This window comes from Trachypithecus francoisi, unplaced genomic scaffold (assembly GCF_009764315.1).
Source record: "Trachypithecus francoisi isolate TF-2019V2 unplaced genomic scaffold, Tfra_2.0 Lachesis_group13, whole genome shotgun sequence".
Lineage (NCBI taxonomy): Eukaryota > Metazoa > Chordata > Mammalia > Primates > Cercopithecidae > Trachypithecus > Trachypithecus francoisi.
Genome location: NW_022681458.1, coordinates 62,248,450 through 62,264,408, shown reverse-complemented (window position 1 = coordinate 62,264,408; position 15,959 = coordinate 62,248,450). Strand labels below are relative to the sequence as shown.

Below are 15,959 nucleotides of genomic sequence, written 5' to 3'. Positions count from 1 at the left end.
GCTAATAATTATAGGTTCTGATTAGGTGAAGGACTATTTTACTTACTCATCTATATTTATTAAAATAAGAGTAGGCAGAATAATTTATACAACTCTCCATCTTATTTGATACTTGTTTTGGGAGCTTACAACTTCGTCTAAAAAATAAATAATAGGATATTTTTTTCTCTATCAATTTTGCAGCTATTTTTTAGCTCTTATTTTGAATGACAAATCAAAGCACAAACTTTATCCCCTGTCCTTGGTCCTCCCTCAACTCATTGGACCATTAAACTTTTACTATATGGTGATTCTTATTAACTATTGGATTTGCTATGCCATGCTAAAGAAGTTTGCCCTTTAGCATGAGGTGTGTCAAGGATAGTTAATTATTTTACACAGAAAGCCCTTTCCGTAGTCAGATATGATAAACTGTGATAATAACATTAACATCATTGACTGGTAAGTCTACTTCTTGAGTTTTTAATCATCATTCCAGACTTACTTTAAATGCTGTCTTCCAATCAACAGAAACGCTTTAAAACTTTAGACTAAGGCCAGGCACGGTGGCTCACGCCTGTAATCCCAGCACTTTGGGAGGCCAAGGCCGGTGGATTACCTGAGCTCAGGAGTTTGAGACCAGCCTGGGCAACATGGTGAAACTCCATCTCTACTAAAATACAAAAAATTAGCTGAGCATGGCAGTGGGCACCTGTAGTCCCAGCTACTCAGGAGGCTGAGGCAGGAGAATCACTTGAACCCGAGAAGTGGAAGTTGCAGTGAGCAGAGATCATGCCACTGCACTCCAGCCTGGCCACAGAGCGAGCCTCCGTCTCCAAAAAAACAAAACAAAACAAAACAAAACTTTATACTGGAGTAAAAGCAACTCACTAATGCTATTCTCTTTTCACATCTTGCCTTCATTTCCGCATCTCATCACATTGTTTATAGTCTCTACTGTTAAGTTCTCATTCAAATGCAAACATTCAAGCTGGGTTGCACATGGAACTGGGTTGAAGTTGGTGTGACGTATGAAAGCTGTTGAGTGGGGGTGTGGGGTTCGAGAGGTCTAGGTTTAACTTCTAGTTCTCCTGTCTTCAGCAAGTCACTTACCTTTTTGATGATGCTTGTTTATTATCAGTATAATGAGAAAATGTTACTTTTCTTTATTTCTCAGGGTTATAGTAAGGATCAAATGAAATAATAGTTAGAAATGGGTAAAGAGTTAAAAGCAAAAAAGTTCCTCAATTCCCTTTCAGAAACTCCCTTTTTTTCCTGCCCAGGCCCATTCTTTATGTGGCCCCCACCTACTCAAAGCCTCACATGTTGTGCCATTTAACTTGTGTCTCCTGTAATCCAGCTCCATATCTCCCATCAATAGCTACCTGTTTTAGGTTTTATCTTTCAGACCCTAATTTTTATTAAGACAGCTATAATCGAAAAAAGAATCTGAGAATAACAACAGCAGAATTTTTTGAGTACTTTACCACACGCCAAATCATAAATTCAATTGCAACCCCACAGCTTTTACTAGGATAATTTCTGATTACATCATATTCCCCCCATGTTCTCTCCACTTGCTATGCAGAAACCTTTATATATATTATTCTGACTTAATCTTTGCAACAAATAAAATTGAGCCTATTATTATTCTTGTTTTACAGATAAGGAAACTGAGACTTGGAAAGTGAAGTAATTTGTCCATAATCACACAGCTAAGTTGTGGTGGAACTGCACTTTGAATGCCTCAGAAACTGTTCCATAACCCCACTGCTCCACTGCTTCTCCTGAATGCAGAACTAATGTAATGAACAAATGGTCACTCATGCATTGTCTTTGAAATTTAACATGCTCATATAATCATAGAGTCTGAAGTTAGAAGATTATCCACTTTAACGATCTATCCAACCCTTAAACCTCCTTTATCATATGCCTAAGTCACAATCTGCCTTTTGCTTCAGTAACGCCAATGAGGGATCTGTACCATGTCCAAAAAATGGAATCCCTTCATCTTCAGACTGTTCTAGTGGGAAGTTCTTTATATCAAGCAAAAATCTTTCTTCCTGAAAACTTGGTCTACTGGCATTAATTTTACCCAAAAGCTTTCTTGAAAAATTATAATTCAAATGTTACATAAAATAAGTCCCCTAATAATCTCTTCCCCTTGATAAAGTACTCAGTGCAACTTGACCAGGCTGGTCACCTTCATATGAAAACATCTAAAGCCCTCCTCTGCATTTCACCCAAACTCCAGGCATGCTCTGCCCAGTTGAGCAAAGAGCAGGACTCCAACCTTCATTGTTACAGAGACTGTTTCTACAATTCCCATCTATGAGATGATTAAGATTGTGTGAAGCAATCATATCATGCTTTTGACTCATATTATGAGTTTACATTTTATCAATATTCCTACATCGTTTTTCACTACTTCGTCCACTTACTGTTAGTTGAAACTGATCATGTTGGAGTTGGGCCACTTTTCTAGAATAGTTGTTTTAACTGAGGCTGCACATTAGAATCACAATGGGAGCTTTAAAAATATTGACTCCCAGATAGCAGCCACAGACATTCTAATTTATTTAGTGTGGGAGGTGGCTCAGCATTTACATCAATTGTGTCTTCCTATATTTGTATTATCCCAGTTTGATAATATCTACAGATTTAATGGCTAAGTCATCAATGTTCTCACCAAGTCACTGCAGAGTCCTGGAGCCTTCCCTTCAGTTAATATTGGCCAGGTAGATTTTAGGTATAGATATACAACCAGTTACAAATCCACGAAATTACACTGTCATTCAGTCCAGAGTTTTCTATTTTGTTCACAAAATAATATCAACAAATACTTTGGTGGTTTTTTGTTTGTTTGTTTTTGAGACGGAGTCTCGCTCTGTTGCCCAGGCTGGAGCACAGTGGTATGATCTCGGCTCACTGCAAGCTCTGCCTCCCAGGTTCACGCCATTCTCCTGCCTCAGCCCCCCCAATAGCTGGGACTACAGGCATACGCCAACACGCCCGGCTAATTTTTTGTATTTTTAGTAGAGATGAGGTTTCACTATGTTAGCCAGGATGGTCTCAATCTCCTGACCTCGTGATCTGCCTGCCTCGGCCTCCCAAAGTGCTGGGATTACAGGCATTAGCCACCTAGCCCGGCCACAAGACTTCGTTAAATGTCTCACAGAGAACTAGTCTAGAGCACTGGTTAAAAGCATAGATTCCACCCCCACTGCAAATTCAAATCTCAGCTGAGCTAGCTAGATGACTTTGGGAACGAACCTTAATCTCTCTGTACTTCAGTTTCCCTAATGCTTACCGATAGGGTTCTCGTAAAGATTAAATGAGTTTATACGTATAAAACGTCTTGCATATAGTTAGCTTGAAAGTCAACTATCATTCCTATTATGAAGTCTCATTATACACCATTTATTGCATCCACTCCATTTTAAAAGGACAATGATAATATTTGCTGCTGGAGAGCTGACCTGATGCGATATACAGGCTGAATGGTGAGAGATAGTGAGTTACCTCTAGGTTTATCGATCATAGAACAGGCTCCTCTAGAGGGATATAAAGCACCACCAAGTCTTTTGAGTCTTAAGCTGTTGCTTATAGTACTCTGATGAATAGTTTTGTTGGTTGAACTATTTGGGTTTAGAACTAAGCATAGTGGGGTATCCAATCCCAGTTTGAGTCTTAGCTATCATGTTTTCAGGGTGTTAAAGTCACTTTTCTAGTTTATTTTTACTTCAGTTGAAGCTTTTTACAGCTTAGATGGAGTTTAGCTTTATTGTAGGTTTACCTTAAACATGCTTTTCACCAGATTTTATTAGTTTCTGTTAATCATATGACCATGGTGGCTGGCACAAAACTGACCAACCCTGGAATATCAGTGTAGCTTAGTCAAACTTTCGTTTATTGCTGGTTAAATCAGTTGTAGCTGAAGCAAGTGATAAACATCAGAGATCATTTCCAAGCCATACCCATTTTCTCCTTACCCCAATTAAAGCATGACTCACAGCCCATTACAGGATTTCTAACTACTGCCGGAGTGGTATTCATTGCTTACTCACCTTACTAAATCACACAAAAGTGGCTATGTACTTAAATTACACAAAATCCAAAAGCTCCTAGATTGAGTTAACTGATTTATTATAACTATACTATTACCCATTGTGTAATAATAAAAACACAGAAAGTATGGAAAAATGTCAGAAAAAAAGAAGTCCTTGAAGATTCATTTCTAAATCTGCTTACTCCTGGATATTTTGAAATTTCTTCAAAATGTAGCCTGCCCTTCCCAGCACCCCCCAAGAATCCTGAGTAAAGACATTTCCCTTTAACTTGCCGGAAGGAAGGGAAAGTTCTAGATATAAAGTCATTTCTTCCATTATCTGCTTAAAAAACACCACTAATGGAAAATGAATCAGAGAAATAGAAAACTAGCAATACCATAGGTCTCCAAGTGAAATTCCCACACCAAATTTGAAATGTGAGCAAAAAGATGATTTGCTAAATATCTCAGTGGCATTGCAGAGTCCCTGGAAGAAGTCAGCGACAGAGGGCTCCTCATCTCTGACAGGCTAGGTGTTCCCTGGGGGAGGCATCTTTTTATCATTCAATTGTCATTTGCCAAGAAAAGATAGCTATTGACCAGTATCACGTTTTAAGAAATTAAAAGAAATAGAGTCCCTCAAATTAATAACTTTAACTTACCCTTCAGCACCTTTTCCAAAAATTTGAGGACAAATGTCGGAAGATCTTTAGGGATTGAAATTTAGATTATGGATTCACATTGGTATTTTGCCATAACAAACATGTCACACAACCAAATAGGACTGAAGTAAGTAGGAGGACATTGATGCCAACATGGGGACTGGAGTAGAGTATTTAAGGTAAAAAAAAACCAGAATCTTTTCCTAAAGAGCATAGTTTAAATACAAGAAAAGGCAACCAATATCAGTTTAAACTAGTAGAAGAAGTAACGCATAACACAATAATGTTTATGACTAGGCAAAGTAGGAAACAGATTGATGAGTGGAGGTGAAAAATATCTTGGGAGATTTAAAATGATCAGATTGAAATAAGGGTATAGTGTTAATAGACAAGAAAAAAAGGGAAGAAAATAGGAATTTGTCCGATAGGGCAATAGACACTGAAAAACGAACTAGATCATTTGGTGGGAGTAACATTTAATTCAAAGATATGGTTTAGTAAGAAGTACTTTCTTGAGATGGTAGACTTAATTCATTTCCAAAACTTGGGTTAATGACACTCACATTCAATTGATCAACTCAGGCTCAAAACAGGTTCCTGGTTTGAATGTTGCATAACTGACAGAGAACTGAGGTGGCATTTTAGACTGGAAGCAAAAAGGTTAGGTTTAAGAAATTATTCCAAACATATTGTCTATATTATTTATTAATCAACTGTAGGTTCTCCTAATAGCACATTCTGTTATGGTACATGTGGTTCACTTCTATGATTTTTTTCTCATTTTGAGAATCAAATTATACACTGATGTCTAGTTTTGACTGTTAAGGATATTAACAAAAAGGAGGAGGGGAATATTAGGAAGTGAGAAAAGAGAAGAAAGGTAATACAGAAGCTGAGTGGGCAAAGGGGATTTTGCAATATAGCCTGAAGTGACATGAAGACTCTTGGAAAAGGACCCCTTTATTCCACAGGGAGGTTGTCCCGTATCTAAGAGTAACATTCAGATCCAGGAATAGAACATTCTGCTCTGTTCCAGTGTGGTTAAAATTGGGATAGCTTGGGTCTGGGAATGGAGTTTTGGCAAACAGCATGTGTACAACTAATATTACATTAATATGTTATAAAGTTGTTATAAGAATTCAATAAAAACCTACCTATAAATATTTTGACATCATAGGAAGCACACAGTAGGTACATAATAAATATTGTATCTATTCTATTTTATTCAGCTATGGTAAATTGAATAACTAAAGGATCCCATAGATTTTCTTCTAGGTCAAGTTTGCAAGTTATTCTGCCTCTCTGAGAAATCTAGCAGGTGGCAGTCAGAACTAAGTCCTAAAATCAAAAGGGTAACAAATATTTAAATAAAGGCCAGACGAACGGGTAGGAGAGGAGGCATTGAGAGAGGCACCTGTCATAATGCATCTTAACTACAACAAAACAAAATGAGTTTATAAGTATCTCAAACCTGCTAAGGAAGGAAAATCCCGAGAATATTCTAGTTGACAAGGGATGACAGTTAGAAATTAATTGTATAATACTCATTATTTATTCAAAATGTTATTGACACTTATTTAATGTGCTGCCTTTATTATACTAGTAATTGTAGGAGGCGTTCATTTATTATTTGTAATTTAGATTCCATCAGTCCTTTATTTCTTGACACCATCTTAAGTTTCTCAGATAGCAACTTTCTTTCCCTAGGAGTTTTCAGGCATCCACCTAACAGTTAAAACTGATCACTTTTACAGGCATGTGGAACCTCCATTCTGGCATTGGTAAAACCAATTTTCTAGGCCATTACTGGAGACTCACTTTCTTATTTAGAAAGTAGGTAGAGTTTCCAGATGAAATACAGGACACTTAGTCCAAGTTGAATTTCGGCTAAACAACTAACAATTTTCAATATTAAGTATGTCTCAAATATTGCATTGGATATATACTAAAAATATTATTATTGTTTTAGCTAAAATTCAAATTTAACTCAGAGTTCTATATTTTTATGTGCTAAATCTGGAAACCCTAAAACTTGATGTTCCTAATTTATTAATAGGAAGTAGGAAAAAAAGTAAGTGAAAAGACTGAAAGTAAATAAAGCTTTAAGGTAAGAAGCCACTTTCTCACTAAAGTATACTCAGCAATATATCTCAAAAGAAACTATAAACTCTATAAATTGCCCAAATTATTCTTGGGTGTATACCATCAGGAAAGCCACATTGGAAAAGTACTTTCATTTTGCAATCATGTTTCTCAGATAAAACAGGTTTATATCTACTATTTTTTGTAACTAATCATTTTTAAGATCTGCTGAAGAACAACTCAAGATGCTATACCTTAATACAAAAGAGAAAAGATGCAGGCAAATCACTGAGATTTACATCCTCACGATTTCCTAAATCCTACTACTTCTGAAGGAGAAATTGCTACTAAGACTTCAGGCAGATATGCCGAATTAATCCCTTATTTTCTCCGAGTGAATGTCCTATGTTCTAGGTAATATGACACATGTCACTATTCTAAGAGAATTCTAACATTCTGAAACTTTTTTTTAAAAGGTTTTCATTTACTAAACATGTTACATCATCAGGAATTTCAAAGAGAAAACATCAATACCCTCTAACTTTCTAATTCTCAACCCACGAATCCAATTTATTTCATTGGCTTTGGGGAACTAATAAATACGAGATATTTATTTGTAAGTCAAAATCTAAAATTGAGTCCCCCTGACAATCCGATGATGATTTGTGACATAACAGTCCCAAAAGAATAGAAGAAAAAAAAGTTTCACATTTTGCTTCATCTAAAAACACAAAATTGTTTTCTAATTACAATGGCACATATTACACCCTGTATTTCAATAATATTTTATCTTGACTCTTTACATGTGTAACCACTTAACCTAGGCAAAGATCTAATAATTAACAAGAAAAAATCATGAAATTCAAGATTTATGAAGTGTTTTCAGTTCCACTGTCAAGACCACATGAGGGAAAAAGTATATTAGCACCATCACCATATGTACTCTATTCCACCTGCATATTCATTACCATAGTGCAAAGAATCAGCACAAAAATAAATACTCCACTAAACGTCCTGGTAATTTTGATCACCTCTATTTCAAAATGCATTATGACCAGCACAACTTTCAACCAGGGTTATCTTCTGATAGAAAGAGAAGGCTAAGGAAAGCATCCTTAGCACATTGACAAATGCATTTCATTTTTATTCTGTGGAAACAAACAAAAACTGTATTTAATGTTAGTATCATTTTAGCATTTAACAACTTTTGCTTTTCTAAATGAGACCACTGCGTGAAAGAAGGCACTTTTTGGGTGAAATTTCTAATGTATCTACAGGCTGTTTTAATTTTATTATTTAACTCACCCCACTCATAGCATATACATGTACAACTAAGTATGACTAGCTTACATAAATTATAAGATGTATTAAAGCCTTTCCCTCTCTCCAACAGTGCTCTAGGATGCATTATCAGACAAGCAGATAAGTGTAATGATGAATTGCACAATATGGTCAACATTAATAGAGTGGTTTTCTACAAATGTATTGCAAAAAATAAATACTTCACATTTCAGAACATAACTATTTCAATGTCACATGTTAGCAAAGGAAGGACAAAGTGGCAGATATTAGCAACTTTAAATCTGTAGGTCCTGGATTAAACAATATAAAGGAACTTGAGAGAAATGACAATGCATCTAGAGTAGATGAGGTTGAAGGTAAGAGTCTATTCTTGAGGGTCTAATTAGGTTCTTTCCATCTCTCCACTTTTCTTTTTTTTTAAATCTTCATAGAGATGCCTTAGCAGAAGCTATCAGTTTTGACAGTACACCAAAATCCTGGCAGTGAACCATAAATTGACCATTACCATAAAAAGAGCTGCTAAATGAGAAACCATGTGCTCAGTGTAAAACTAATTTCATGCTTTCCAAAGCACACAGTGGCTTCTAGCAAGATAGTGGCCCTGGGACTTGCCGAGACAGATTGGCGAACACAAATGGTTTGCTCCTGATGCGTCTGCTTAGCCAAGCTTTACGTGTACTGGCAGTAAAAGAGGTTCTCGAGTCTTCTATCAAACAAATACACACTTAGCTATAACTTCAAAGCTGAAAGCTGTGAAACAGCTGCCTCAAATAAATATAGCAGGAAAAACACATACACATATACACACACACACCCCATGTACCATGCTAGCTGCTTCCAATCAAAGAAAAATAGATTCCCCTGCCAACCTAATGTACTCAACAGACACTTAATAAGCATAATGCTATGTAATACATTATAACCCTCACACTCCATTCATGCTTAGAAACACAGGAATTAGAGTTTAGCCAAGCCAAAGCAATAGCACTCCATCTACTTGGAGGCTAAGTTTGTGCCTGCCCATATCTAGTTGGCTTTCAAATACCATATACTTACAAGCCTACATCAAACCTTTCCAAGCATGATGACCTAGTAATTTAACCTCTCCAGGTCAGTGCAGGTACTTTATGTATATTTAAATGATAAAATCTGCTGCCTTTAAAACATCTCAGCTAATAAAAACACACTTCATGAAGAAATACTGCTAATTTCCTCCCGTTCTCATTCGGCACACCGTCACTAGAAATTAATTACTGTTGGTTTTCCAGTGCATGACTGGTCATAACTTTTAATTATTAATAATGTCGAGCTTAACAAGGTGTCAACTCCAGTATGTAATCCACATCACTTACTTTCTTATCTCGAAACATGACTTGTCTCCTCCTATCTGTTTTCCATGTCAAAGATTCTACAAAGTACACTTAGTTTATAGCCTTTTAAATACATCTGAAACACATAATAACACTGCTAATTACCTTCTTTCAGTAATGGTAGCAAATTGCATAATATCACTGACTTGTTCAGAATGTTTAAAATGCAAAGGAAGTCACCTACTGGTAAGATGTCCTCGGCAAACAGCTAGCACAGAAAGAAAGGGCTGCTTATCACACCCATTCAAGGAGTTACTTCGCAACAAAATTAAAGAATCATATATTTTGCTCTTCAGGTGTGTCAGTACGATGTGGTAAACACAATTGATGACTCCACAGGATTCAGAACAACGTACGAAAGAATCTGTTACTGACATCCCAGACCCCAGCATCCAAGTTTTAGAATAAAAATGCTCACCTCTGCTAGGAAGTCCACTCCACATCCTGGCAGGGCTCTCACCAGCGTCGAGAGCAACCAAGTTGGATAAACAAAACTTCCAGTATGTGACCAGGGTAATGCACAGCGCTACCGAGACTTGGCTCCAGCCCTGATTATCTGTGTGACAGCACCACGTTATATCAGTGCCGCTCCAAGCCTTCCCAGTTGCTGGCTTATTGCACTGCTCATTGAAAATCCTTTACACGCTGGCAACATTTTAGGGAAGGACAAGTACACTCTGAGTCATTTGTAAAGAAAGCAGAGCAATTTCAATTCTATATCTCCATGCATGCTGAAACCAGAAGCACTGTCAACGTACAAGTCTGAGGTGGATTTATGCTGAGAAACAGGCAACCTAAGCCTTCATTATCAATGCATGAAATCAGCCACTGTGATCAAATTCAAGCAAACCACAAAAAGGATATGATTATGAAAGTCTCCACAGATTTAGCACCAAACCTCATGGAATGAAGAATCATCTATTGAAATTGTGTAAATGTTAAAAATAGCTCTGGCTTTTCAACAATGAGCAGGATACAGGAAAGAAATCAGTAGTCTATATTATAAGGACTTATAAAGGCTGCATAAATCAAAATAGCTGTAGGTTCCTGGGACTTTGCTATAGACAAATGAAATCACTGGAGACTATTACAATTATAACAAAAATAATTCCATATATTTGACACAGATATCCATTAAAGGGCAGATCAAACATCCTTTAACTCCTAAGTGCCCATCTCTAAATTAAAATAATGGTGATAGTTAAAAATGTGCGATGCTATGCTAGCACCAGGACAAAATACCATCAATTTTACTCTAAGACAATTTCATAAACAATAAAGATTTAAATCTATTCTGTGTAACAATAAACATGCAAGATAGATATTTTTAACACTATAATCTTTGCTCATTATTTTGAAAAATCTGTAGTTCATTAAACCCATGTATTCTTATCCCAACTACCCTCAAATTTATACCTTCGCTTTTTATCATCCTTCCTCTTTTGTTACTAAAATATAAGATGCAAGAGCTACTGGACATCATCTTTAGAAGACACAAGGTCAGAAAGCAGTATTAGATATACCCCAGAAATACATATACCCCAGAAAGCAGCAGCAGTGATTTGAGATTACAAAATATACAGCTTTGACATGCACATGCAAACTGCAAAGCAAAAAAGAAATAAAACATTTATTAGAAATCACAAAAATAAACTGGAAGAAATTCCTAGGAGGCAACATTGACAACACATTTAAGGTTCTATTCAACTTTTTAAAAAGGGTTTTAGGTTCTCATTGAGACTCTGAAGGCCAAACAAATTAGAATTCAGTAAAGGCAATTCCTTATTTGAGGACCTCCTATAAATGACTGGGTTCAGTTCTAGTAATCCTACCAGCTCTGAGATGACACATTTAGAAGTGTCTACAATATGAAACATCCGTGTAAACCTAAGCAGCACACATTTACGTAACACAGCATTCTGGAGCAACATTAAACACAGCACTCTCACGGGTATTCTCACTATGTCCCCATATGGAAAGTTGACTCCTTATGGGCTGCTGGTTAGATGCCCTCGCTTGGAGACAGATTAGACACGAGTGGATATGCACATAAGTGTGTATGTAGACCTATATGTATGCCATTGAACACACTTGCCCCTCACAGTCACTTTTCCCACCTGAATTCCATTTGTTTTGTGTCTCCTGAAGCCCCTAGGGCAACATTTGAAGGTATTATGAGAAACAGCATTGGGCATCACTGACTTTGCAGTTGTTCAGTGTCCTCTCTCTTCTGTCCTGTCTGGCTCACCCACCAGACACATAAACTTTCCTTAGAAAACAGTCATAGGAATAGTTCATGAAAGATTGTATGCCTAAAAATCTTTTTATTATTACCACACATGAAGCTCCCTAGTAATAAGATAAAAGTTTAAAATTAAACCGGGATATTTGATTATAGGCCAATCCTTTATCTAAAACCCTTAGTGCTTGATGCATTTCAGAATTCAAATGTTTTCAGATTTTAGAAAGGTAATACTCTACATATGCCAGGAATTATATAATGCCTCCAGTGGCAGATGTTATATAATGCCACATTGAGGTCTGGGGCAACAACTCTATAATCAGATACATTAACATTCTATAGCAAAACATGTGCATATTCATACTCGTTGGGATAAATAAATGCTATAATTTAAGTTCACATTAGTTCATGTCATGTTTTCCCATCAACAAGAATTACAAAATCTTCCAGTTTTCATTGCTTCTTGGATTTCAGGAATTGCAGGTAAAAGACTGTGGACCGTGTAAATGTTTACTTAAACTGCTAGAAAGTTATGGATTGGGAAATGGTACCTAAGCAGGTGTTTTCTTGCTTAGGCAAGAAATTTGGAGGGTAGTGTTACTTTAACGGATGGGCAAAAATATGAGGGAAGGTGCTAGTAAGACTGAGACACAAAGCAGAGCAGAAATGTGGCAATAATGCACGATGACAAAACTAGGACATGGAAAAGAAAGGCAAGAAGAAGCCACTCAGAATTACTGAATCAAAAAAAAAAAAACCATAATAATAATAGTACTCATTGATCACCTAAACTCTATACCCACTAGTGTGAAAGGCACTTGACATAAATATTTTTTAGCAACCTACCTCAATTTTCAAAAGGAAATTTTAAAAGGATGAATGTATCTTCAGAGTGAGGCAAAACATTTGGTTATCTCACCCTCTTCTCATTGTACCCAAAAGCAAACTATCCATAATGTTATACAGTGCATATGGCACTATCAGAAACAAACAAAAAAATAAGCTTTGCCTTATGAAGTAAAGATTTCTGTTTTATTTGTATATGCTATAAACTACTTGCATTAGAGGTTCTTTAAAATCAGTTTTAGAAAAAAAGTAGCAATATTTTCTGCCATCAAGAGTCAACTGTTTAATTTTAAAATTCATTTTAAAAACAAATGTTCTCAAAAAACAAGAATAATATATTGCATTTGCTTGGAGTCTTTCTGATGAGTACGTTTCCCAAATAAATACTTTTCTTTAAGCATATTAAAGAACTTTAATATAGCAGAGCATTGACACTACACTTAAGATAAGACTTTGAGTCTATAGAACATTCAGTCTTCAAAGAGCATTTCCTGGGTGCCTTTTGGGGCCTAAATCTGCACTGGGGAAGTGTCCAGGAGGCATTTATGTGAAGAGTGGTCTTTCTACTCACTGAACAAACTAGACTGTAATGTGTGGCTTTTAGTATCTAGAGTACAATCACAAAGTCATTTTCTACGTGAAGAAGGAAACTGCATTTTTTTTTTGACAATACAACATAATTCGGTGAATTCTTCTTTTTTAGCAACCAAAATGGTGCCCTCATGGTTTGATGGAGTTATAGCAGCTTCTAAAAGTAACTTATTATCCTATAAGATGAGTAACACTTCAGGGCTATGATTTTAAAAAAAGCTCCCTATGCATTTTACATCAGGTTCATAAAATAATAGATAAACACCCAGTGTCTACAGGACAAGAGTCTCTGGATTGCAGGTTCACCAGAGCGCAAGCTCTTTAAATGAAGTGGGTTAACATTATTTGTGAGTGCCAGCACACTCAGCCCATTAAAAAGTACAATATCCAGGCCTTCCACCATCTCCAAATTCCATGTAATCAGAAGAGCAAATGTGTTTCACAGCTCGAGAAAAACTGTTTAGTGCCAAGGACATATACCAACCTCACGGTCAGCTGTAACATTCCACAGGGATGTCTAACCCAGAACACTGTCCAACAGCCTCCTTGGCTGTGACACTGTTAAGATGTGAAAGTCAAACGTCTGTGTGAGGAAAGTTGGTCAGTCCAGGTGAAAATACATTCATCCCCCAGTGGAAATTGAACTCACTAATTACCACTGGACTTGGCTCACTGCTGAAAACCCTTCTCCCTAGATTAGTTTAAAATGGGTAACACTTCTATTCCAGGCAGACACCAAGGTTTTAAATACGCCTTTGATGATTTAAATCACTCAGACATGTAAACACTTGCCGTGATTGTCTAAGACTCAGTTTCCACACTGAAAGCTGTATTTGGTTTTCAAAATCTAAAAACCAAGACTTGATGTTAACCAATTCTTATCTTTTAATAGATATAATATGTAAAAGTTTATATTCAAAAGCATTCTTTAAGAAAAAGACAATCTCTCCTTCACTAAAAAAGGGCCAACCACCCCTTTTAACCATTTTATCAAAGTTCCATTCAAACTCTTTTATGTGTCAATCCCTTAGAGTTCTGTACTTAATTCACACCCTTGTATAATCCACACCCTTGTTTGACAGTTTTTAACCACATGTACAGAATATGGAGATGTTCTATAATGACTTTTTCAAGTCTACGTCAGTTGTAGTTTTAGATTTCTGACACCATTGAAGATGGCTGGAGCTCCGTCTCAAATTCAAAGCGGCAGGAAGTGGTTAGAATTGTAACTTGAGACTTGATCCTATTTCCAAACTTCTCTAGTCTCCCAAGGAACTTCAATCTCAATAAGCCCTACAATATCAATCTCAATTAAATTTATCTGGGGAGAACAGATAAAGGGTACCAACTATTATTCTTGCTTTGAAAAATAGTCAGGATTTTGTAAAATACTTGGAAACTAAACAGTGATCAATTCTGAGTAAGACAATGAATGAGAAAAGTGTATCAGTATTCCTTCTACTATATGTATCATCACTGGGTCTGAAGTACTACAAGTAAGAGACAATTCCTGAGTGTTCTTATAAGGACCTGGGACATATACAAAGAAAAGCAGATGCTCTGTTTTCAAAGGTACAATTTGACATATTTTGACCAAGGCCTTTTCCCCTTCTAAGTCTTCATTGTCCCTTCATTAAAAACCATAAGTCATATGGGCTCTATCTGATACATGGATTGTATAATAATTATTCTACGAAAAGAATTTTCTGAACTTACTAATTAAGAGGTTTAAAGAAATAAGTATATTGTAAATAATTTAACTCACCTACCTCACACTGAAATGATTTACTTATCTAATGCACTTACTGACAGAAATTCAATGATTTGTTACATTCACCATGGTAATTATATTTTGCAAAAGTCAGATTTCTTGGCTGAATGAAAAATGGCAAATTGATTCATCAAAAATTAAGTAAAAGCAAGCATTTAAAACTATGTGTTTCTACTGAAAAGGTAAAATCATTATTGTACTGATGAATTCTAGCCTTATCTTTAAATCTGTCATACAAACCTAAGGTTGCCTCATTTAACATTTATGTTCATTCCTAATATCTCTTAAAATGGAGATTTTTCCAGACATGGAGCAATATTAATATATTTAAGTACTAATTTTTATTCCTGAAAACTAAAGAAAGATCTCTCCTGCTCTTCCCCCTTCCAAACACCTAATCTCCCCAACCCCTGCCATGTCTCTCCTATACATTCTGCCTAACGCATACAAGGTGCTCAGAAAGTCTATCATATGAGCATACTCTTGCCCCCACATGCATGTCCACACATCCTCACTCCTTGGTGTGGTATTTCTTTGCTTTCCTTACTCACTAATAAGTTGCATCAGAATGTTGATGTGGGCAAAGGAATGAAGAAACTATCATACTTTCAATATACTCATGGCACCATCTTGTGGTACTTCTTGGTATCGTGTTTTCAAGTTTAATTTTTAAAGTTCTTCAAACATGTCTGGGAAAACACATTTGAGGATAAATTTAACATTTTAAATATGCATGAGATACAATGTGATAAATATGGCCTATGTATTTAAAACCCCACAAACGTATTTTAAGAGTTATAATATCTATCATTAGTGTCCTGACCCCAGAGGCCATTTAATATCAATAACCGTTTCTTGAATGTAGAATAGGAATGACATTAACAAATCTTTAAGCAGGAGGGGAGAAACAATAACTGAGGATCCTGGGGGTGTCAAAGAACAGCACAGATTATAGCAGCCAAAAAAATAAAATAAAATTATATATAACACTGCAACTGACAACCCATTTTCCAATCCCACTGTCCATTCCCACGTCCAAACTACTACTCCACTTCCTGCTGCAAAA

The 15,959-nt window shown here is 36.2% G+C and overlaps 1 protein-coding gene across 7 annotated transcripts in view; it reads right to left on the bottom strand.

Moving 5' to 3' along the window:
* The window catches only part of ZNF385B (zinc finger protein 385B), a 435,288-nt gene that overhangs the window by 312,910 nt on the left and 106,419 nt on the right, over window positions 1–15,959 (bottom strand). The window contains exon 1 of one of the 7 annotated variants that reach the window (XM_033230983.1): window positions 9,862–10,172. The exons of the other annotated variants lie outside the window; for them this stretch is intronic. Coding sequence (XP_033086874.1) covers window positions 9,862–9,886 — 25 coding nt within the window. The 5' untranslated portion in view covers window positions 9,887–10,172. Of the gene's footprint in view, window positions 1–9,861; window positions 10,173–15,959 lie in introns of those variants that run through there. 7 annotated transcript variants of the gene reach the window in all.